Source organism: Thermobia domestica, chromosome 12, assembly GCF_964235325.1.
Source record: "Thermobia domestica chromosome 12, izTheDome1.hap1.1, whole genome shotgun sequence".
Taxonomy (NCBI): Eukaryota; Metazoa; Arthropoda; class Insecta; order Zygentoma; family Lepismatidae; genus Thermobia; species Thermobia domestica.
In genome coordinates, this window is record NC_137465.1 from 112,822,070 (window position 1) to 112,848,487 (window position 26,418).

General features: G+C 34.0%; 1 protein-coding gene across 1 annotated transcript in view; it reads right to left on the reverse strand.

The window, feature by feature from the left end:
* The window catches only part of LOC145666078 (limbic system-associated membrane protein-like), a 743,072-nt gene that overhangs the window by 315,127 nt on the left and 401,527 nt on the right, over nucleotides 1–26,418 (reverse strand). The window contains exon 4 of the mRNA XM_081733173.1: nucleotides 9,112–9,280. Within this exon, the coding sequence (XP_081589299.1) occupies nucleotides 9,112–9,280 (169 nt within the window). The remainder of the gene's footprint in view (nucleotides 1–9,111; nucleotides 9,281–26,418) is intronic.

Genomic DNA, 26,418 nt, shown 5'->3' on the forward strand with positions numbered 1-26,418 from the left:
GCCCACAAATATTCTTTGTAAGATAAAAATATTTGTTTTACATAGTAGGACACATCTTATTTTGTTCCGTTTAGCAGAGGAACTAAAAGTATTTTGCCCCATTCAATGTTCTATTACGATCACGCTAATGGATAATTTACAAGATTGTAACGTTAGTGCTGCCTTTCGATAATTCGTTAATATGGTCAATCCGTTAACATGTTAACGGGTAACGGTTAATTTAAGAGTGGCAATCCATATCCCATTTTCTACTGTTAAAAGAGAGGTGTAGAACTGTAGAGTGCTAGAAGTTGCATATTGAGTCCATAGATAGCAGCATACATCCCACAGTTGTTGACATCTACCGGACAAAATTGTAACTTCTAGAAATATAAATATATGTACGGTTTGGGTGATCCTCTTTAATGTCTTTTATCAGAATATCTTTTTTTTTTTTTATTTGTGCGATTATAAAAAGGAAGAAAGTTTTGTTAGGAAAATCAATTGATTGATAATTATTAACAGACAGGTTGCTATTTTAAAGTATTCTCTTATGCACTAAGAACACATTATGATGCGTGAGCTCATATACGAGGTATGTTCAGAAAATATCGAACCTTTGGTTGGCAAAAATATATTTAACGATTTGGAAATCCGAGCTACTAATCCTTTGAAAGAAGTCTCCTTGGTAATGCACACACTTCTCCCAGCGCTCCCGCCATTGTTAGAGCTTGGCGAATGTTGTGTTTGGCGATGAAAGCCTGAACCAAATTTTGCGGACGTTCTCTTGTTGCTCAAATTCTCGTTCAAAATTGAATGTACCGATTCAATTGAATGGTTTCCGCTTGGATATCGCCAATTTTTTTGGCAAACTTTGATGCAATATAGCTGCTCAAGTTTTCCTGTCATTTTATTAAAAAAAAAAAAAAACTGAAATCTGACGACCGCTCACTACACGTCTTTGATTCAACGAAAACATTTCCCACTTTCTCGATTTTCAACTTTTCAGTATTCAATATTTTGTTGCTTATCCTTTTTCACGCTACATTTTTCAGTTTAATATCCACTTTGGTGAGCATAGGTTTACAAACATAGAAAATATCGACTCCGATAAGAATTTTTTTTTCATCCTTCAAGCTATCCAATACCTATACTGAATCATAACATAGTTTATCTCGGCTCTCTATTGAGGTTTTTCATGTATTTCTTCTCGTCTTGTACTGGTTGAACCCAGTGTTCTCCATTACTAGTTAATTCTGTCTACAGAAATTAACCAGTCCCTCTCCCCTTTCATTTCTTTTCCCTAAACCATATTTACATATGATACTACCCTCCTGTTTTTCTCTACCACAATTGCATTGAAATCTCCCATTACAATTATGAATGCGCCCCTCATCTTCTTGTCTATAACTTCTATTTTCTCATAATTTTCCTCTCTTTCTTCAGTTGTACGCGAAGTCATCGGTGCATGTATCTATATCACCACTCGAGCCTTACTTTTCCTTTAAGTATTAACATTGTAACTCTATTATCACCAAACTACTTTCACTACTTTCTCTTTTAAGTGGTTACCAAGAATTATGACCACAGCATTTTGCCCACCCTTTTCACCACAAGACTAAAATATCTTATATCCTTCGCTGTTCATCTCCCTATTATTTTCCCATCGAACCACACAAACTTCTACCAAAGATTATTTTATTTCATTTCTTTAAGATTTTCCAACTTCCCTCCCTGTAACATGGTACGTACATTTTGTGTCCCTATTCGTGTTACATTTTTCTCGTTCTTATCTTCCTTTCACTATCTGTTCCCCACTTTGGTACTCTTTCGTCCAATAATTCTTCCTATGACGCCCCCTCCAGAAGATCTGAATGATGAGATACTTTACCTTCGGAACTATATTTCGACTTGGGAAAGACCATCTTCTTTCGCTGTCAGCAAACTAGGGAAAAATAAAGTTGTGCTTTCCTACAGTATCCTAGCCGTTAAAGTCTCTGACGACGCCTGGAACTAATGTACAAGTTGCCGTACCAATCATAATGAATTCCGACAACTTGGCTGCTAAAGAAGTGCTCTCTTCCCCAAGAACACTATTCGTTTCGTTACTGTATTTAGGCCAATTCGGTAGAGATTAGTCTTATGGTGGTGAAGTACAACGGACATAGTTCGAAATTTCACTGTAGCACGCAATCCACGCCACCTGATACATAAATGTCTTCGTAAAGGTGATGTTTATCTGAGAGGATTGTTAATCAGGTATAAATGAATATCAGTCAAGGTAAATGGTAAATAGTGCAATCAGGAAAGTAAATCGACAGCAGTTAGGACTCAATACATAGCTGAAGGAGAAACGTACAGTTAATATCAGTGATATGAATGGAAGTCATGACAAACAGAGGCAGTTCAGAAGAGTTATTAGTTCAGAAATAATAGTTTAAAGTTATGTTAAGAATACTAACAGTACTTTAGAACACGAAACAACAATATGCTATTTATGCCGTTAAATAGAAAGCCCTATGTCAACAGTGAATAGAGTAAAGCAATCCTACCTTCTAATTTCACAGTTAGATGATATAGTAAGACGTGAGAAAAGAACTAAAATTTTCAGATTGATGGAAGTGAGACAAGAGGTGGATGAAAAGAACAATTCAAACAGAAGAAATTAAGTAGATAAATAAAAGCTTAAACAATCCGCAGAATGTATGCAGCAATGGGGAAGATATTAAATCAACGAATCACTTACGTAAGCATAAAAATCATAAGATCAACCATAAATCTTGTAGAATAAGAAAATCTCGAGTAAGATGGACAATTCCTAAAGATTTTTGACAGGCAGAAGGACCAGGGAACTAGGACAGATAGAATTCGAGTGGATTAAGGAAGCTATCAGGAAGTTGGATAGCGATACCTTATGAAACAAAAAAGTTACACTAAAGTTGTGAAGATGCATATTACAGAGTGATGTAACAAGAAATTAGGTTTCATACATTTATTGTGAAGTTAATGGCTAAAGAAATTGATATTGAATGAAACTAATCTTAACTTAAGTATTTATTATCTAATAACTAATTTAACTGAAAATATATGGAAGTTATTGTTTTAAAAAGGGAGAAATCTAATTAGAGGTTTAAAGTTCAATTTTATTCCGCTTAACGTAAAAATGTTAAGCGAAGAGAGGGATACTGACCATGGATCGCTTGGAAAGATCCTTTATGCAACTCAATGTCCAAACATTAGATAAATACTGTAGCGGTTGGAGCACTTAAATAGAACTACACACATAGTGCCACACTAGATCTAATTTTAAAACGAAACCCTCTTATAGGGTTGAAAACTACTGACTTACTTTTATACCTTCTATATCGCTCGTGAGCTCTTGTCTACTGAATCATATACCTTAATCAATTTTAAAATATAGTGATTCATGAAGCATGTATAAATACTTCAACGAAATAGAACTCTATATTCCACGTTAGTGCTAAACTTGCTTAGTTATACGTCACAAGTTTAATACATATTATAACAAGAAAGCTGAGCTTTTGAAAATCAGTGAGAGTGCTCTAATTCACATTACAAAACAGGGAGATCCAGGAAATAGAAGATTCTAGGCTTAGTGGAGATTCTACACGGAATATTTGGAAACTGACATTCCTGAAAATGTGGTTTTCTAGATATTTTGAAAGAAATCGAAGTTTGTGTTTTCATTGACAGTGTAAAATATTCTTGAATGAGAGTATGGTGGCTAAACCACACTGTGAAAATTATAGGTAACATTTACTGACCGATTTCCGTCAATTCTGGGTGCCAACCGATTACTCTAAAGTTTACGGTATTACTGTAAAATTATTGGTTATAGGCCATAAAAAGGTTGTATTTATGCACTATTACCATAACGTTAACACTAATAACGTAAAGATTAGGATAGTCGATTGGCAAACAGAATTGACGGTAATCGATCAGTAAATGTGACTGTAATTGTTTAAAATGCAGACAAATTTTCGCATCTAACCTCTTGAGTTCTCGTCACCAGGGCCGGATTTCCCAATAGGCCCGGTAGGCCCGGGCCTATGGGCGCAAGCTCCCAGGGGGCGCACGGCCGAGAGGAAAAAAATCTAGTTTTACTTTAAAACAGTTTTTGTGTCACGTTATCAAAATACTTCATGTAAGCTGTGTTTCTGAGATTAAAACTATTTTATAATGTATTACAGAGTTTTTTTATTTATTTGCCCAAATGGCTAAATTAAACAAAACCAAAGTTATTCACCAATCTTTTGTTAATACATTAACGGTATTTTGTTAAGCCCAGAACCAAGTAAATTCCTCAAAAAACTTGCAATGATAAAATTGCATCGTGGAGTGGTGTTTAAGCAATTAACATATAGGCCTGATATAATTTTTTAATAAAGGTTTTTTAGGAAAGTAACTTTAACCAGACTAGGGGGCGGAAAAATTATTGGGCCTAGGGGCGCCAAAATGCTAAATCCGGCCCTGCTCGTCACGTTATTCTGAAGGTTAATCTGTGGATTTACAGATTTTAAAATGGAAGAAAGTGAATTAATTTAGTTAAATAAAACAAAATATAAGCGCACATTGTTGTATAATGATAATATACATAATGAAGAAAAATTGAAATGAAAGTATTGTCTTTAGTTGAAACATTAAATCATTTGAGGATTTTTAACTTTTATTTTATTCATAAAGGAAGTGTTTCGTCGAACAGTCAATCGTATGATGAGGATGTTATCCACAATTGCAAGGTTCAATTTATTTTTAGCTCTTAATCAATGATCATCCATGATTCTACTTTTGTTTTTCTTCCTTTCTAGACTTTTCCTTTTCCTTATTTTCTTTCTTCTTTTTTGTATGGGTGCTGAGCATCTCACAAAATTCTGGGGGGTATTCAAGCACTAGAGCTGCCCCAAAGCTGGTGACCCTCTATTAACCACAATGAATCACAATGCTCGTTTTCCGCACCTTTAGAACAATTTAAAATATTCAAAGTGGTTGCCGTTAGCGGCTAACAAATATTACAAGGGCAAACGGTTCCTTAAGAAACGTCTGTCAATGTGTTTACGAAGATTGCTACAAATACCAGAATAATTTATTCACGAAAGCTACCCAGTGTAGCCGGTTTCCTGGCATAGACATCTTTCAAGACCTTCCAAATGTAAAAAAGTCTACAGATGATATATTTGTTTTAAATGTCACTTTAAAATAGACTTTCGTTCCTGAACTATCAAGCGTGCGCTGCCTATTTTGTTTCGCTATCATAGTCATATATCAGATGTTATGGGCATGAAAGTACCGACATCTGTTGAGGAGACACTATACCATATATTGTAATGATAATTCAAGTCAACGTCGAGAGTGATACGCAAATACCTTCTACTTAATTGTGTTTACATATTTTTGATGGACACTGTTTAAGTAAAATTGTAACTAATTGCAACTAATGAAATTTAGAGCACTTAATTCTAAAAAAAAAAAAACAAAAAAAAACAACGAATTCTATGATTGAACGTTATCTTTTTCAATTTACGTTTATAAGATTAACAAGAGTAAAAGAAAAACTTAGGTCAGAATTCTCTATAAAGTAGAACAAAATAAATAACTATTCGAGATTCTTTTTGGTTGAATCAGAAACCACTTAATCTTGTCAGGAAACTACAGTACACAGAAAATGTAGTCATAAAACCTGAATGAAAAGTAGTATACAGAAGCTATTAATGTCAAAGCCAATGCAAGATTATATATCTCCGTTTTTCAACATAATGTCAATATAGAAGGAGATACGGCGAGATTTACATCTCAGATATCTTTATTGTGTTATGAAATACTGCTGGAAAATATTGCTTTTGATGTAGACGTAAGGAAAGAAGGGAGAAAGGACAGCAGAAAGCAGCAGCCTCTTTCTTTCGTTCCTGCTTCGCTTTAGAGAATAATTTCTCGTTGTTGTCTGTCCAAAATGGTGGTCGAAGCCCGTAAATATCCTAGAGACGTCACGATGCTGTATTTCATATAAAACCATATTCCGGACCCGTCTTTCAGGAAAGCAGATTCGTCTTTAACTACTTCTGCAACATGCTACTCTACTACTCCTATTACCCTACCTCCTTCTCTCCCCCATCCCCCCCTCATGAGTTATTCATTACGCAACACTAGATTGGATCTTTTGAATTATATAGCGTGGCTAATGTTTCAGGAAGTTAAATGCGAAATTCTGCATTTAATTGCTACTCAAATGAAGACAGATGCTTCTATACGTAGAAGGAAAAAAATTGAAAAAGAAATAAAACACAGTGAAAGAAAATTAAATGTGTTTCTTTTTTGCTTTAACGTAGCTGATACATCTAATGAGGCGTCTTGGTAATATGCTTAAACCATGTGATGGAAATTATTACTTTAATTCGATTGTAAGAAGGCAGTGCAATTCTTGTTTTATCAATTACAGCCTGTGTTATCTGGTCAACTTAATTTTATTTTGATGTCTTTATGATATATCTTGACTTATTAAGCGGTTCCGCGATTCCAGTTGAAAATTAAAAAAAAAAAAAAAAAAACTAACTAATTTTATGGCCTATGGAACCTGGAGGTTCAATGCTGCGTTCACAAAAGCTCTCCACTGACTTCTATCTTGAGCCAACTGAATCCAGCTTCCACTTTCTATTCCTATTTCTGTGAGATCCATCTTAATATTGTCCTCCCATCTGCGCCTAGGTCTTCCTAATAGTCGTTTTCCGATTGGTCTTCCAGTTAAGACTTTGAAATCGTTCCTACTTTCTTCCGTTCTGGCTACATGACCTGCCTACCTGAGCCTCCTAGATTGATGACCCTAACAGTGTTAGGTAAACCGTATAAATTATGTTGTTCCTTATTATGAAGTTTCCGTCATTCCCCACTCCCGTTCCTCTTGAGTCCGAATATTCGTCTCAGAATATTGTTCTCAAATACTTTCAGTCTATGTTCTTCCCTCAGAGTAAGCGACCATGTTTCGCAACCATGTAGAACAACAGGCATGATTATCGTTTTATGTATCTTAAGCTTCAAATTCCTCGACAGAGTGTGCGATGACAAGAGATTTTGAACCGGGCAGTAACACGAATTCCCTGCTTTTAGTCGACATTTAATTTCTTCGTGAACATGATTTTCCAGTAGAAAATAGACAGTAAAATTTAGCCGAAGATGCATCTCTGCGATATATTTAAAAGTATATTTCGGCAATCTTTGCTTACTTGAATTTGCATAACTTTTGTCTACGGGTCTACGGGTTGATCTTCATCGATTGTTAGTATACACAGGAACTACAAATATGTTTCCGGTCTGAGACGTCTTTAATATGCAATTCATTAACAGAATGAGGTTGTTACTTTCTCGCCATCCTGATCACCAGGTTGTTCTGAGAAGTAAATCGATCGGCGAAGAACGCTACCTGTTTCACACTATTTTCATCTATCATTCAAGAAACTTTATCAAGTTCCTAGGAACTTCATTCGAATATATTTTTGCTGGATCTTTGGTGTCAAACGTCACAATGACCACTTTTACTACCTATTCATACTTGTGAAGTTGTAGATTGATAATTTTCTTTGCCATGTTTATGATTGGTTCTATGCCAAAGCAAAGAGCCACGAAATGCTGTGGAATATTTTCAGCTCAAACTTTCATCAGACCCTTAATTTCCATCAGCTGATGATCTTCCTGTATGTGTGTGATATATATATTTTTAATGAAGTCAGAATTATTAGCGGATTTTAATAAGTGGCATGTATCACATAAATTACAAAGATCTTTCTAGTGAATAAAATTTTAACTTCGTAGATGTGAAAAACAATATAACCCTTTTATAAGAAGTAACATGCAAAGCTATATGGAAATTGTAGTTTGCAAGTTAAAATATACAGTACTTGCGATAGTTAATTGAATGACAAGTATTGTTAGCTGGAACTTCTGCAGCAAAAATGAGATTCAATCCTGGGGTACTTGTTTAAGTGCTTGTTAATATCTGTGCCTCTTTCCTTTAAAATTCTCTGACATCCCCTTCTCTTTTTCTTCTTCTACTATGCACTGTCCCTTTAACCTTATTAGCATTGTCCAATTTTCTCCACGAAGCGGCGAATTCCATACTCATGCGTTCTTAAAATTATCACAGTACTAGTTTCCATATTTGTTGAAATACTGTCCACTCTTAACTCCTAAACAATGCTTAATGGAAGCTTCACACTTCACCAGAACAAAGTACAAGTTGCTCCAATATCAACAGCGACAGAACTCAGAATGTCAAATTTTGTACATTCGCTGGTTTGTGATGCATGTGAATGAATATATTCGCCAGTTGGTGAAGATAACTATATAAATAAAACAGTAAACAGAGTTAGAAGCTTTCACTATATCAACTAATAAGTAAATACAAAAAATGCAGCCAATAATGTTGTTTAACAATTTTAACGATTACGACATATATTATGCGATGAGACAACCCTTCAAGTAAATTTATATGTAATACACAGGGTCGTCCTGTGAGTAATACAAAAGGAAGTTAGAAGAGTGTGTACTGCAAAAAGTGTAGGAACTGTAAGAACATTTCTGTTTCTATATCATTTATAACATTTAGAAGATAATTCAAAATGATGAACTTTCATTTTATGAAACATTTTCACAACTGTAAAGTACTGATGTCACGAAATGCACTCATAGTGAGATTTCGGTATCATTGATATGAAAAATTCAAATTGGTGCAGCTCCCAGTGCAACACTTTTTAACGTTGTTTTTCTCGAAATTAAGATTTTTGTATATTCGCTGGTTCGTGATGCATAGGAAATTCGATATTTGCCAGTTCGTAAATATATATAGGTGAAATACGAAAATGATTGAAATAACACTTTATTAGCTAAAGAACGTTGAAGTTCAGAAATAAAAGGAAGAGTTAATCTTCCCTTAAAAGCATTATATTTCATAATAAATTAACTACAGATAATATGAAATTAAAGTACTCTATATTTGAAGAAAAAGAAGAACGAAGTTTCAAACTTCAAAGAGAAACAAGGATTAAGCTACTCTCTCTGTTTGTGTGTGTGTGTGTTTTAGTATATATATAGAGGAGTGAGAGAAACATCTGTAACATCACTTACCGTTCAGCACATGTACTTTAATGCTTTTGGGTTTAGCATTTGATGGATTACACGTATATTTCCCCGAGTCTGATTGCTTTGCATTCTGAATGAGAAGAAAGCTTGTAGTGGTTTCCCCTTTTTCTGTGATCACACTGACTCCTCCTCGGGCTGAGTCGTAACTGATAATCTATAGAGAAGGAGAGAAACAACACAGGAATAAACATACGGAATATGAATTAAAAGGAACATTATGCACTCTAAAGAAGATTATATTCTCCTAACATTCTTTCAGAGTTGATAGCTAATACATTTTAAAATACAATCAAATATAGGCCTGATTTAAGAAGCAAAATGACCGAGATTAAAAATTGTTAATAAAAAATGTAAGTTACAAAACTTCTTAGTTTCTATATTCTCTATTCATGGATTATCACCTTAAAAGAATTGTATTTATGTTCCGAAAGCTTAAAAACAAATTATAAATGTTAATTCTTATCGTATTTGTTTCAATTTCGACCATAAAATGAAAGTAAACTAAGCATTATTTTAGTGTGCAGAGATTATATTCTTTCGTTCAGGTGTCCTGAAACTCTATATATTCGCGCCACTCTTTGTATCTCACATTTTATGCACATCGTACCTATAACAAAAATTAAAATAAAATACCGTAATTCGATTTATGTATATTATATTTCTAAATGAAAATATAATTTGTAGTATCATTTACATTTACGTGTGTGATTACCTTAAATGTGGAAAAGACAAATTGAACGCTAGAATACAAATACAAAACTTGTATGGCAAGAAATTAATGAGATAACTTGGCAATATAGACTTTAATACTAAAAGATGTTCGTAGTGGCCGTTCTCAAGGGAAGTCACATGAATAAAATTTAAAATGTTATCTCTACAAACTACAAGCAGAGAATTTACCGAATGTACTAATTCTTCCATATAAGAATTAGTAACTTGCGTTTTCGTTCCTTACTTTGTAGAAATAACATACTATCGCTAAATATGTTATCCCTACAAACTAAAAGCAGAAAACATACCTAATGTACTAATTCTTCTATATAAGAAATAGTACATTACGTTTTCGTTCCTTAGCTTGTTAGAGACAACTTGCTATCGCTAAAAATGTTATCGCTACAAACTAAAAACACAGAACTTACCTAGTGTACTATTTTTTCTATAAGAACTATATGTTTTCTTTCCTTAGTTTGAAGCGATAACGTGCTAGTGCTAAAAACGTTATTGCTACAAACTAAAAGCAGACAACTTACCTAATGTACTAACTCTCCTATGTAAGAACTAGTACATTACGTTTTTCTTTCCTTAATTTGTAGCGATAACATTTTTATATTTACAACATGACTTCCCCAACAATCGATACCGGTAGAAAGTGTTTCGCAACAACAACAACAACAAAAACGAGAGTTGATTTGTATTGTTTTTTTCGTTTCATTGTTTACAATATGTACGCGCATTAAAAATTTACATATTGCGATTCAGAATAAGAAATAGGCCTTATACTTTTACCTTACAGCTGAGGTTCCCCGAACTCATACCAAGAATACCTCACAGTTTTCATCTTTTAGTTACGGATCCTTTGCCTTATGATAAAGAATATGAGAATAATATGCTTACTTGGAAATGGAAGAAGTAATAAAATTAACATAGTGGGAAGAAACAGCAGAACCTGGTTAAAAAATGAAATGAAATATTTCAGTTAAAGGTCCAACGTTTATGCCTTTTAGGCTAAAGGAGACGATGAATAAGGCAAATGACGATAGAAGAATCTGCGGAATTAGAAAATGGGAGGGAATGGGAATATCCCGAGAAAACCCAGGGATAGGATGTTGTCCACCACAAACTTACTTGTCCGGGGATCAATCAGAGACTCCGCACACCAGAGAGAAGTGCTCTACCACTGAGCTACTGTGCACCCCCCCCCGCCCATCCCATCGATAGAAAAGCACTCACATTGTTGAATACTACGACAATCTCACACAGCCTTGGATCAAAACAACTCTTTCGAATATGGTATACCGAGTTTATTATTAAGTGTTATGTGTGTCGACAGGTCTTAAGACTAATAGAAGAGAGCTCTTTAAGCCTTAAGTTTGAGTCTGGAAATGTTTCTTCCGCGCTTCTCAACCTTCAACGTCCTCCTTTATCTCACAATATTTTTTAAATCATCTATCGGTTGTGTGCTTTCTCTTCCTATTCCCCACTTTCCTTCCATCTTTTCCTTTATGATTTTATGAGGAAAGCAATTTCTTCCCAAGATGTGTCCAATTCGATTGACTTTACTACGAAGGGCGCTACTACTAAGAGCGTCCTGTTCTCTCTTACGCGTTATAAAATATTTTCGATTGTTGTTCTCCTTTCCGTTCATTTTATCTTCATTTCCCTCTAATACTACATTTCAAAGATCTCTAATTATTTCTTCTCTGACTTCTAATGGCTAAGTCTCCAAAGCATACAATCCAGTTTCCTTGACCAGCTTCTTTATTAGATCAATGTTAAGTTTGCTAATTAGGATTTTTTTCCTTGTTAAATGTCTCTTTCGTTACGGAAGTTCTAACCTGACTTCTTTGACGCTGCTGGAGATAAGCAGAGTTCAGTTTACTTTAACTTTTAGACTACTTTTTCATTTCTAAGACGTTGAAGTATTTTTATAAAGTCACATCTTCCTTTTATTTCAATAGTTTCACTCCTTGCAGCCTCATGGCTAGAGTTTGCAGTGAAGGCGTTTTACATATTTATAAGAAAAATTGAAGTATAATCAACAACAAAATACCCGGACTATCTTCCTTCTCACTCTTTTGTCAATATTTTCGCAAAGAAATATTTCACTATAGATTAGGTAGGATACGAGGGATTTGCTTTTCTGAACTTTGAAACTTGGAAACGTGGGCAACAGCAGCGGAGGCCAAGAGAGAACAACTGTCTCTCTCTCTCTCTCTCTCTCTCTTGAGGGATTCGGTTTCGAAAGGGTTTCGGTTCTTCAAAATATGTTAAAACATTAGTTTTACTTTCCATCCACTGCAACATTTATACGGTTATTATAAAACTATGCAATGTTCTTCACTAATAATAGTTTTACATGAAATGAAATGAAGTCTGAGTTTAACGTCCCACGCATATGCCGGCTAGGCTAAAGGAGTCGGCGATGATGAGAAATGTGTGAATTGGTGGAATGAAGAAAGTGGGAGGAAACAGGAGAACCCCGAGGAAACTCACGTAAACGGTTTTTGTCCACCACAACGTCCACCTGGGGCAGTCTGAGATCGAACCAGGACCCCATGCACCAGAGGTGAATGCTCTACTACTGAGTCACCGCGGCCCCTTTTCCTACATGAAATGTGTGCACCAATGTGTATATGTGTGTGTGTGTGTATCTCCGACTTTGCTTGTGTCGGTCTTTTGTTCCCCTTTCTTTCGGAAAATATGTCGTGGCATTCCTTCTTGGACTTATAGTGAAACATTTTATTTGGACAACTCCTACTCTCACCAAGGATCGAGGGACGATTTCCTACATTAGAGGTTTCATGATTATAGGATGATGCAGTGCGATTCTACGACATTCAAATAGTGATCATCAAAACGTTACTCATCCTCGTTTTAAGAGGTACCTCAAAACTAGCTAAATGGCGCACAGAACCTAGCCAAAAATGGCTAAATTTTCTAAAATTATACCTCTGACAGAATGTAACATTAAAGTAAGCAAATTATTTTCAGTAGCGGATATTGACGAAAGTCACATCAGTAAAGTTAAAAGTTTATCTCTAAATGGTAAGGAAAGTAAGCTTACCTAGTATCTTAATGCCTACATACAAGAATTAGGAGACTAGATGAGTTTTCTTTATTTAGTTTGTTGCGATAAAAACTTAATATTTACCAATGTGACTCACTGCGACATCAGTGAGTATGTTATATGTTCACTGTAGAGCTACGACATACTGTGATATTTTTAAGATGTCCTCTAATCAAGTAATTCTATCTTGAACTCATACTTCAAATATTTATGGCATGATTTTCTTGCTTTATTGACGAAACGCTAGACATTCCTTGAATTCCTTACTTTGTCCCCCATTGTTACTTCGAAGTGGGTTATCAAAATAGCAACAATAATTTATTGCGATTTTATTCATAATTTTAAAGATATTTGACTGCGAAAAGCATTCAACTACAACTAAACACTAATGGTTAGACATTTGCAAGTTTAAACTCAAAATTGACTAAAATTATAGCTAGTAGTTAAATTACGTTTTTATTTGTTAAACAGTATGTGAAAATGGCTAGATTTAGCCAGAAAATGGTAAATTTGCAACACTATTTGCGGACTAAATGCGATACGTTGTTGTAGATTGTCCATGAGTTTCCGATACTAAATCTGAAATGGCTAATATCCACAATTCCATTACGAAAAGAACAGGAATAATACAATATGTACTTTTAACCAAGTATACATCTAACCTTACTGTTTAAAATACCTGGTAAACACGCACACATACTATGATACAGTTAATACAGATTATAACACAATAAATTCAACAATTTTGTTCATAATACGGACTTTCAAACTGAATTGGCAGCTCCAAATTTTATCTGTTACTCAGAAAATCCGTTAAATCGAGTTTTATGAAACTGGGAAATGAATGTGTTAGTGTAAAAGTACAAAATATTGTATTTATGAACATGAGCTTTGTTATATTACATAGTCGAAAGTTTTGAATTATGAAGTATCATACACATCACATTTTGAAATTCCTAGAAGAATGATGAAGTAAGTGTGAATAAATAACATCCACTGAGCCAGAGGATAAGACGATTATTTCTCTATATATTCTTACAATGATTGTATAGAAATCTTTCTTTGGAGATTTGTTGATATTTCAGCATCAACTTAATCAACACTACGTGATTTATCCATTCCAATGGACATGTAATTTATCGTGTTCTTTCTTATGCTTACAATAAAATGATTTTGTTAAGAATATTTGGTGCCTTAGATGAATACTAAATTGTACTATTTATAGGATTAATTCTCATCTCTGGATTTCCTTTACGGCTGTCTGATATACAGAAATACTGTATTGTTCCTACGAATTTAAATAAAATCAGTTTGAAACAGTTAATTTACATATTTTGCGAGGCAGGTAGCTCTTAGAATATATTAAGAAGAGCGGCCAACCGTCCATAGTGACTGACACCCACATTTGTACCGTGTATTCAGCTTAAGTGGCAGTGGTTTTCTATTGGATTACCGTAAGACATATAGATTTGACCGTAACAATTCAAATTTCAATGTTCTACCATCTGGAATATAACCCAGGACACAGTACATCAAAGGCGCACGTGCTAGCCACTAGATCGGCAGATAATGCTCTCATTTTGTATCACCGATACCTCTAGTCATATCTCCAAATTTCTTTCTTTCTTTTTCACTATATTTCTACTTCAATGAACACCTCTAACATAATATGATCAGTGCTCAATTCCTTAAGAAACTAATAATCTTGTATTGGATAAAGTAACGAAGAATTTTCAAAGACATGCAACACTAAGCTGTAGCCCTGACTTTGGCGTGAAATAATAGTCAATGGTTTTGATTAATTTCTCAACAAATCCACTGGAATCTTCAGAAATTATGGACAACATTGATTTATTTTGAGTTTTATGCTTACAAATTAAGTGAAAGATTTGTTTACTGAATTATTTGAATCGCATACTGATGTTAAAGATAACTTGAGAAAAATAATCAAACTGTACTTTACTATACGTCCCTCATCTTATGGAATGAACAAAAGATAGGTAGGGTCCTTTCAGATGAAAAATAAATAAATAAATGGAATATGATTGGACACTTCGGCTAGTCATCGCCAATAACTGCCCAATAAGGACATAGTTCTCCCCTCCAGAGAAAGGTACAGTCAACTTACCGGAAGATAACATCTGAGAAGATATATACGTATGTACTCTTCAGTTCACATACTTGAAATATATGGACTTTTCAACATGAGTTACTAACATATTGACCTTGTTTGTCAAATCGAGTGAAAAAATGTTATTCGCTGAGGTTTCCACATCACGAAGGAAGTAACTATAATGCCCGGAATGAAGTTTTTTCTTTTACTTTTTTTTTTTTTTTTTTTTTTTTGTAAACTAGGACACCAAAATATCGATTGCACTTTCACCAAGACGGTGCAATATGGTATACATCCGAAAATATAATGGAAATGAAATACATAGAAGATTGGCGGACGTCAATAAATAAATAAATAATAGTGCTACTTAGTGGTTTGAGTTCTTTGTGCAGTGCTTTGTTTGTATGACTACTTAAGAAAACATCCTGCGAAACTAAACATCCACGACAAATAGGAAATGTCACTACTTAAATTTATGTATTCAACAAGAAGGAAAACTTTCCCAACATCTTCTCTAAAGGTACTGTGCCCTGCTTCTAGAAATAAGAATACTTGAACTATGACATAGTTAATAGAGTGATTGATAGAAAGGTATTTATAATAAATAAATAAATATGAACTTTTCTTTTGAAGAAAGTTCTGGAACTTCTGAGTTGCCCTGTACTCTGCTCATCTATTTAGTGTCGCAACCATATTGAAATGAATCAATATATTAATAAGTCTTCAAATTATAGTAGCAGTAGAGAAAGGAACATTTTCGTGTAGTATTTCATTTCTAATACATTTCTAACAAGCCTAAACATTATGACAATTTATTACCTACAGCAAATGTTTGGGTTTAGGTTTCTGAATATAGTTTTAGATGGTCTGTATTGTACCTGAGCACTGATATACTTCTACGAGAAAGGTAAAGGTTTATACGTGTATAAACACTTCTACTAAGCCTTTAGTGGAAAACTGAGCAAGCTGTTTGTACATTTAAAAAAGCAGCCGATAGCAAATATCCTGTAACGCAGAAAGACTCAGTACAGAAATATAAAATTTCATTGACAGAAGCTGTGTCGCCGTTGTATCAAGGAAATTCGTTAACACGGTTCAGCTCAACGCCTATGAGGAATTTCCGTCTCCGCATCAACTGGAGCATAACAAGACAGCGAACTCCTGAAGGTGACTGATTCGATTAGGAGTTAGATATTTTTGCCATCTTCTCTCGCTACTACGCTTCCTCCTCTATCTCTTCAGATTTTTTTTATCTATATTTATTTTCCTCCTTCACGTATAGCATCAGGAAGTTCGATTCCACGAACACACACAAAGCTTCAATTTTTTTTAAAAAAAAGGAAGAAAAGTTTAAACCAAAAAAAAAGGAAGAGGAAAAAGGCGAGAAATTTTCAGGTTTCGGGGATAAGAAGAAGATATAACGTAAAGAAATAAGAAGATACGGGAGGAAAGGAGTGAAAGAGGTGTAAAAGGAAGAAACATTGAAGGTCCCAGGTGGTTCTACTTGCAGAAAACAATAGACGAGCAAATTGGTCTTCACGAGTGAGCTAAGAGTTTCACATGGGAACGACGGGAGGCAGAGGGACGAAAGGATACGAGACGACTAGAAAGTGTTCGCCAGCTGCTTGTAATTAATCACTTAGTTCCTTCCGGTGCTTTTACCTTTTCCCTTCAGCAGCAAAGTCGAAATGCGTCTTTTCGAATCCGACCGGGCGTTATTTCACTGTGAAAAGAGGACTTCTCCGCCTCCCCACCACTCAATTCAGTTTCTCTCTTTCTCTTGCTGCAAGCTTTCCTCACGACTGCCTCCCGTCACTGCCTCTCTCATTCTTCCATTCACGCGTCGCCACTGTACAACTCTGTCTCTTTCGTCCGTCTAACTAACTGACAGACTAACTAAGAGCGAAATGGAAAAGGCTCGGACTTGATGTTTCGTTATCGTTTTCCTACAACTACTGTGCTAACAACGTAAAGTGCGAAGGAAAAAAAAAAAAAACTCATTCCTGAATCTAAATAAGGAAATCTTAAAGTGATAAAGCCAGAAAAGCAATGTGGATGTTTCTGACATCTGAAATATTGTTTACTGTTTTAGTAATTTAACAACTTTAAATAAACATTCAATCTTAAGGGGAAAAAATTGTTAAAGAAAATTCACTTCAATTTCAGCACAAACAGAGTAGCAAATTACTTAATATTTTAACATCCTTCCTTAAATATTAAAACAGACTTTTAAATCTCAAGCGGAGCTAGATATAACTACCAAATTTTCACATTTTTGTTTTAAAGCAACGAGGAAAAATAACGCAAATAAAGTTTAGAACTGATATAATTCTTAATAAATAACCTGGAGATAATAATTAATGATCACAAAATGTTATTTTTTCTATTTATAAACGGAAAATACTCCAGTGCGTCAATCTAACTCCTAGTAGCAAAACGAATATCTAATATATGTCGCTAGAGTGAAAGTAATTTATCAATTTAAAAATTATTATGCTGAATTAATTGCGACTTAACACTGTATTGTATCAATTTAATTAGATTTAAAACAAGAGAAAGGATCTATATTTAGATCTGAGCACTAATATTTGTGCAAGCACATGTTGGTTGGATGAAGAAACAAAAATAAATAACTAAATATAAAAACAATAACTTTGTGAAATCTAAACAATTAGAGTTTCTAATCGATTTTCTAATTATTTTAACCTATAGGTTACAGCAGGTCGAAGAATTGGGTCGCGAAAATTAGTTCTCGTTTAATTTAGATAATTGAGGAGGCTATGATAGTTGCTTATATAGTTATTTATTTATTTACTAGTTGTAGGGATGTGTCGTTGCCAGATCTTAATTCAAAACCTTACGAAAGGAGTAAGCACCTATCATTGCAAGGTCTTAACTTAGAAACGGATAAAATGAGAGGAAATCCATTAAACGAATCTTTATTCCATGTTGTTATGTAACCCCGCACATAGCTGTTGTAATGGGGATTGAATAGAGGGAAGTTGTTCTCTGAAAAAGCGAGAAATGACACTACATTTTTACATTCACTTTTGCCCCCTGTAAATTCCCCCAAGAAGAAAATCGAAGAAAACGGTAGCTCTAGATGATTTCATTGTATGCGAAAGCTTGATGACAAACACGCACATTATTTATTTACAATTAATTTATTTATTAATTCTAAATGTGATTGTGACGAACACTTTGTGATATGTTTAATAATTAAAATTGAGGGAATAAATTTACAATTTCACTTTGAGATAATGGTTGATAGTAATAAAGTACTTTATTAATATAATTTGAAATAAAGACTACGAATTTGAAAAAGTTCATCAATTATTTTAAAGTAAAAGTTAAGTCAGGAATTTTCTCAGGAGAATATTTATGTCACATTACTCGAATATTTATTGCAATGAGATAAAGTAATTTTACTCTTTAAAAAAAAAAAATGTGATAAATTTTGTATATACATGGTAATTGGTGAACTTCTAGAAAGTGTTGCAATAAAAGCAAAATCCTCAAAGATTTAAACAGTCCCGGGTTCGATTTTTGTAGGAACATATAAGAAAACTTTGGATGCTGATTCACCATCACAAAGTAAGGTGTTGCACATGAGACAAGAAATTTTTCGTTTTGTCTGGAAACCGAGAGTCAAAATGAAATGTGTATTTTCAAATTCGAGACGCGACGAGAAACTCGTGACGGCACTAGTTCATTCCAGTCGTAGATCTCAAACACTGTTTTGTTTAACATTATTCATTGTATAAGGGACTATAAATTGAAAAAATATATAATGAAGAGCACAATGAGGAGCATTTCTCAACTATTTTAAAGTATGCAAGTCATTTCACAATAGATTCCAATAATAAATATGTTTTAGCGGTTGTTATATCACACGCTACTGGGACCTCTCGTGACGCTGAAGGATTAGAATAACTTCTAGAAGAAATTAAGGAGAGAATCAGGGCATGAATTTTGTTAATAATTTTACAAAACGAGACGGGACACATTTCAAGACAAGACGAAAAATAATTCTTCGAAAATCGAGACAATGCGAGATGAGATAACCTTATTTCTCGTCTCATCTCGACTTCTAGGGAACACTAAAGCAATTAGGGAACATCTTAAATTAATAATTAGTAAATTCTAGTTTAAGAGAGAAAGATACAATTGCGTTTGGAGCGTACGCGTTGATCCACCTCACTCCGCCAAATTAAAAGTGCATTATCTATTAGGATGACCTAATTGATCTAGTGGCTATCGATTGTCCCTATTGTTTACAATATGTGTAATTTAAGATAAAAAATAATATTTTCTTTTTATTTTCTAGGAAGAGAAGACGTGAAAATAATACCAAGTCATTGTTCACCGAATCAGAATTAAATTTTAATCTTTGGTTTACGGGATATTTGCTACAATTTCTAACTCTTTCCAGGGTTCAAAATCATAACAGTTCAAGATGCAAGACACGATATATATGATCATAATAGGAACAAAATCATAACAGGATATCTATATCTATATCTCTATCTATCTATCTATCTATCTATCTATCTATCTATCTATCTATCTATCTATCTATCTATCTATCTATCTATCTATCTATCTATCTATCTATCTATCTATCTATCTATCTATCTAAAAGCTTTGCAGTGCTTATACGTATCGCTGTAGGGAGTTCGCAAATTCTAACATTCAAGGTTATTAAACTAAGCAAGATTAAGAATACCACTAGCCACTTATTCAATAATTACATAATTATGAAATTGCATATGAATTACTGTAGTTAATTTCTAAAGTTTTGACAATATTGTTAACTTAATTCATCCCCAGCAAGTGATTAGTTGTAGGTTTTTTTTAAAGCTGTTAAGTGTGTGGGTATGTGTGTGGGGGGAGGGAGTTTTTCCCCAGGATATCGCATCCTGACTCTTCTACTTCGAATAAGAATAGTTTACTGCATACAAAGAATTAAAAATTAGCTATTTTCCTTCAAACTGAACAAGCTATTTTCTTGTTATTCCATAGAACTACATTAGATTAGTGATCTGTAATATGGTGTTATTATTATTATTTTGCCGTCAATACTCAGAAAAAGAATTTCCATGATATTAGTATGGTTAGTTCTCATGACGTTTATTGAGAATAAATTTTATGACTGTATTCGTATTTTACAATTCCATTTTCCATGAAATATTCGTTGTTCCTTGAAAATTCATAATTGAGAGTATTTAGTAAAAATTATAGATTATAATTGACAATCTAGGGCAAAATAGAATAGACAAAATGTATCACAGTTGAAGAAAAAAGTATTGCAGCGAATACGTTTTTCTGGCTTATTTACTTTTTCTTGTCATTTTCTTTTTTTAAGAGACAATATTAAGCAACTTTAACTTTTTTCTAATAGTCAAGATTTTTTACAAGTTTATATATAAAATCTCGTATATGTTACAAGAAGATAATTTTGAGCTTATGACTTATAAGATTTTTGGATTACAGAATTATCCGATATTTATCTCTCCTCCAAAAAGTAAAGAAAAATGCAGTTAGTTGATTGGTTGTTAAATTCGAAAATTTTAATTTTCTTCAAAACCGTTTGAATTATTTTGTTCAAATCTCATAAATCAGTTCTCCATTTTTACTTTAAATTTAACGTCACACTATAACGCGCAGAGTCTAAGAGAGGCGGTGATAATGAGATGTATAAAATTGGTAGGATGAAGAAAGTAGAAGCAAACGGGGGTACCCCCCAAAAAAAACATACGCACGAAGTTTGTTCATCATGTTGCCTACTTTGGAAAGCTTGGAACGAACCAAGAACCTGACACACCCGAGGTGAGCTCTTTACCAGTGAATAAGCGTGGCTCTGCCTTTCACTAATGAACAGAGTGCAGCATTATCCACTTTCTTCGAAATATGTCCATTCTTCATACCTAATACGTTTATTTTTCTTTCTGGATTGTATAAGATTCATAATGTTTCTTATTGTCATTACTTTTGCAACATGACTCCTGATGTTTGACTGTTTCAAAAGTTGGTATTATTGTAAGCACGACGTACCAGCTGCACTCCATTCTCAAAGATAAGATTACTATATACTGAAATACCAAAATGCGGACACATTTCTATCTAGCTTACTCGTTATACAAACATTAACTTTCGGCAGAAGAATGGAAAGTTTTAACTTTTACTTTCATGGCACTTTTGAAACATTATGAAAAATATATTGAAATGTATGATAAATACGACGGGAATTCAAGAAGTAAAGGCACATTTGCAATTTCTGTTTCCAGGGATTGGCAACATGGCGATCTGCACCAAGGAGGAAATGAGAGCAGTGATTCGCTTTTTTGTATGCGAAAGGTGTGAAACCTGTGGACATTATTCGTCGAATGCGAGCACAATATGGTGACAGCTGTTTATAGGGAAAAAAGATCTACATATGGATAGAGCGTTTCAAACAAGGAAGAACTTCTTTACGTGATGATGAAAGATCTGGCAGGCCATAGACATCAACGACTGAGGAACTTGGTTACATCAACCCGAACCGGAAAATAAAGCTGCGAGTATGGTTTGGAAACATCCATCATCACCAGAAGTTTAGAAATTTAAACGTCAGTGATCAGCTAGTCATTGATGCGGTGCAAAATTGGTTACAGATGCAACCGAAAAACTTGTTTTCTGACGGAATCAAAAAACTTGTGAAACGTTGGGAAAAATGTATTGAATAGAGATGCAAAAAAGCCGGCTTTTTTGAATCGATGGTTTTTTGCACATAAAAAGCCGTTTTTTTGGGGGGGGAACGAGAATTTTGGAAATTTTGGCTTTTTTCATTTACATGATTTTTCTGTTTAAATAACTTTCTTATAGTATACTCTAAAGTTAAATAAGATTTCATGACCTGAATGCCATATTTCGCTCTGTAATTCACCATTATGATGGGTGGAGCACATGGTTTATGAATTAAAGTAAAAATAAAGTACGTAGTATTTGAGGGCAATTTTAGAAGCTATTTAACTTGATTTTAGCTTCTGAATTATCGATATTTTTTCTTCTCTAGATCATATCTTTTTAGTCATCCATGTTTCACTTCTTAGAGCTTAGTACCCTAGCTTCTATCACATAATTAAACTTATGGTTTTCAATATATCTATCAGAGCGTGCGTTTTTCAATATATCTGTCAGAGCGTACTTCCACATTTCCGTTATACTGTAGCTGTGCAATGATTTAATAATAATCTTCCGGACACAACCTTGAATACCGTTTGATAGAAATAATCAGTATCGGATTTAGAAAAATATTTGGGAGGGTTTTTTTCTGAATAATGTTTGGTTTTTCTAACAATTTCTAACTTTTATTTAAGAGAAGCTTAAGTTTATGAGTACAAGCATAACAAATAGTTCGTTTCGTTTGTATATTCAACTATAATCTTCCAGATACAACCTTGAAGACCATTTTATACTGATAATCAGTGGCGGATTTAGAAAAGTATTTTGGGAGGGTTTCTTTTTAAAGATTAGTTTTTCTAAAAATTCCTAATTTTTTATTTGAGGACAGCTTGTAGTTTATGAATAAAGGCAAAACAAATATTTAGTTTGTTTTAGAAATTCCGTAATTTCGCGGTAGAGGCTTCAATCCGAAAGACATCCCCACCCTAACCCTCTTCGCAAATCCATCACTGCTGGTAATTAATAATAACAAAGATTTAAAAACGATTTGAAAGTAAGTCGGCCAGGACTCACAGTACACGCACTATCTCTACATTCACAGATGGAATTAAGAAAACCTTTTGCCAAAATGGTCGAATGGGGGGTTGAATCCCGGACTTCACGATAGAAGCGCGAAAGATAACCACTCACTCATGTTTATTGTGCACTTGTGCTTAATTTAAATGTATTCTCTCTCCCTCTCTCTCTCTCTCTCTCTCTCTTTTTCAATGGCCACAAAAGCTCTCCATTGACTTCTGTCCTTATCCAATTCAATCCAGTTTCTACTCTGTATTCCTATTTCTGCTAGGGCCTAGATTTTCCTAATGGACATTTCCCGATTGGGTTTCCAGTTAAAACTTTGAAAGCGTTCCTACTTTCTTCCATTCTGGCTGCATGACCTGTTCACCTGAGCCTCCTAGACTTGGTGACTCTAACGATGTTTGGTAAACCGTATAAATTATGTACTTCTTCCTTATGAAGTTTCTACCATTCCCCATTCCCGTTCCTCTTGGGTCCAAATATTCGTCTCAGAATTTCACTCTCAAATAATTATAGTCTGCGTTCTTCCTTCAGCGTAAGCGACCATGTTTCACAACCACAAAGCATAACAGGAATGATTATCATTTTATATATTTTAAGCTTTAAATTCCTTGACAGAATTCGCGACGACAAAATATTTCGAACTGAATAATAACAGAAATTTCCTTATTTTCATTTAATTTCTTTGTGGGTATGATTTTGGTCTGGTAATACTGATCCAAGATATTTGAAAGTATCAACTGTGTCGAAAGTATTAATTGACATTTTAACGCATTCATGATTTGCCGTAACTTCCTTGTATTTAGATTTCTCTGCATTTACTCATGTCCCTGCAAGCGTTTAGTAAGGCCTCTGCATTTCTTTCGATCATTCTATCAGATTTACATAATCAGCATACACCATAACCTGGTGAATACCATTCAACTCTAGGCCCTGGTTCCTATCTTTGATTTTTCTTATAGCGTACTCCGGAACAAAGCTGAATAATAACGGCGATAACGCATATCCTTGTTTCAGGCCAATCTAGACCTGGAAGCTCGCATTTTTCTACTCGGATTTTACTCTGGAATTGATTTAAACACTTATTAAATCTAGCTCTTTCGGTATTCCAAATTCTGTAAGAATGTACAATGTTTCCCTCCTTACCGAGTGGTAAGCCTTTCTAAAATCAATAAACAGTTGATGTACTGGGTAATATATACCCATTTTGTTTCGAGTATGTGTTAAATGGTAAATTTCTGGTCGGTGTCGACTAAATTCACACTGATAATCTCCAATAATTTCATCTGCGTATGGGGTCAATCTTATTAATAGAATGTTAAGTGAAATGCCTCGATAATTATTACAATCAATTTTGTCGTCTTTCTTGTGAATTGGAACAGTGATTGATTAAACTCTTTTTAAATGTATTCCATAGTTTTTCTTTTTGTAAAAAAATCGCAACTATATGTTGAATTATCTTTTTAAAAGTTTAGAAACCTTCAGGATTTAAAAAATTAGAAACCTTCAGCATTGGGTAAACCGTGATGGTAGTAATATATTCTACAGCCTAGGAAACCATACGCTCAGATGAACCGTGTATTACGTATATCATCCATGAACAGTGCATTACAGAATTTGGAGCTTTACCGATTTTGCAGATCCGAAAGTACTGATAGGTGGTAAAGATTATTACGTATGTGATCAGTCAGTGAAACATTTGTTCGAAAAATTCATACAATGTATATGGAAGTTAAAACTTAACTGACAAATTTCAAGAATGTACAGAACCACCCGAAACGAAGCTCTTGATGTGCAGATTTCTCTCATGTTTTTCTTTATTTTGCTTCAAAAAGAGGGTGTGTGATATTTTGAAGTAAAAATACTACATACAATTTTGCTAGTTATTTGTGTATCATTTTTTAAAGTACTTATTGTATATACGAGGTTAAAATATTATTACATATATTGGTTAATCCCTTGGAATTCATAATGTAAATATGTTAAGAATTTTAAAAAATCTTTTTGAAATTCATGGTTTATTTTCGAGGTTTCATTTCATATTATTATCTGCATCAGCCACTATTTAAATGAGTTTTTTGTTGTAGAGAAGTGAAACAAAGTCTGCTCTATCAGTTTAAAGCAAAATTTTCAAAAAAAAACCGCCCAAAATTTCCCAAGCAAAAAAGCGAAGCAGAAAAAACCGAGTTGTTTTCAATAAAGTCTTTTTTTTCGAGCCCTGGTGGTTATGTAGGAAATTAAGGTATGTTTCAGTTTTCTATCATTAGAATAAGTACAGTTTTTCTCAAATGCGCCTTTACTTTTTGAATTCTCCTCGTAATTAATCAAGAGTATTTACCCAGCATCATATCAGTGGATTTGTGAAAACATATGCGGAAGCAAATCTTTACTATCGAAACGCGGACACGTCCCACAAAAACTGACATATGTTAACCCTACCCAAAGAGAAATTTGAGAAATGCTTCGTAAATGGGTAGATGTGTGGGATAAGTTCGTATAATCCAAATAAATCTATTTTGAGTTGAATTAAAGCCCTAAACCTTACATTTATATAACTAATTAGATCTCTCCGATAAAAGATCATGTACACTTATTTTAAATCGATTGCTCTGATCAATCTTTTCTCCCTGTCCCTACTGTTGGTTTGGTGGCTATTTCATGCGATTTAAATGCACGAGACGATAAGTTCGATTCATAGAGAGAGAGTATTGAACGCATTATGGTGACTCCCAATTCATCTTAAATTGTAGGTTCACATCTAGTTTCTATAGCCTAGTTGCTGAAAAGACGACCTAAATTTCAACAAGTAACCTATCTGGAAAAAATGAAACTTTATGCTTGATAGTTTATGTTCTTTTTTTATATTTATAATAGTATTGTTACAGAATTATTAACTATTTAATCACTTCTGCAGGCGGCTAAAGCCCATACCTAAAATATGAAAGAACATTTCCAGTGTTATATGTCAAAACATTTGTGTAGAGTGTTTTGCTATATGCATGCGAAAGCTGGAAGTTTGCAAAACAGGAGTAAGCTCGCCTTGAGGCAGCGGAAATATGGTTTTGGAGAAGAATAACCAGAACTAGCTGCATTGAAAATAAGAGCAATGGTACTGAAAGAAGTGAATGAGGAAAGACAACTAATCAAAGAAACACAAGTACGAAAACGAAAGTCATTAGTCATTTACTTAGACACGATCCTTTCTTCCAGAACATTTTCGAAGGCAAGATATTAGGGAAGGAAGCGAGAGAACGAACGAGAACATCGTGCCTTAAAAATATCATCAATGAGATGGGATGTACTTCCTATAAGGAGATGAAAAGGACTGCTGAAAATAGAAAGCTGTGGCTGCAAAAACAAGGCTTAGCCTTTTGAAAGAAGATATCTTTCTTGTTTTTTCTCTTAAATTCAAACTACCTTAACAATACAAAAATATTGATTGTACGCATCAAATTAAGTTAATTTCGTTTAGAGAATGATTTCTGTCTTTCAAGACTACTTCTGAAATGAAGACAAAATGCAATGCAACCTACCTCTCCACTAAGCACATTTCTACCACTTCTATGTATTAATATTTTTTTTCTTTTTTTTTAAACAAAGATAGTGTTTTACAACATCTTAATCTCTGAATTCTCCACGTTCCCTCTTC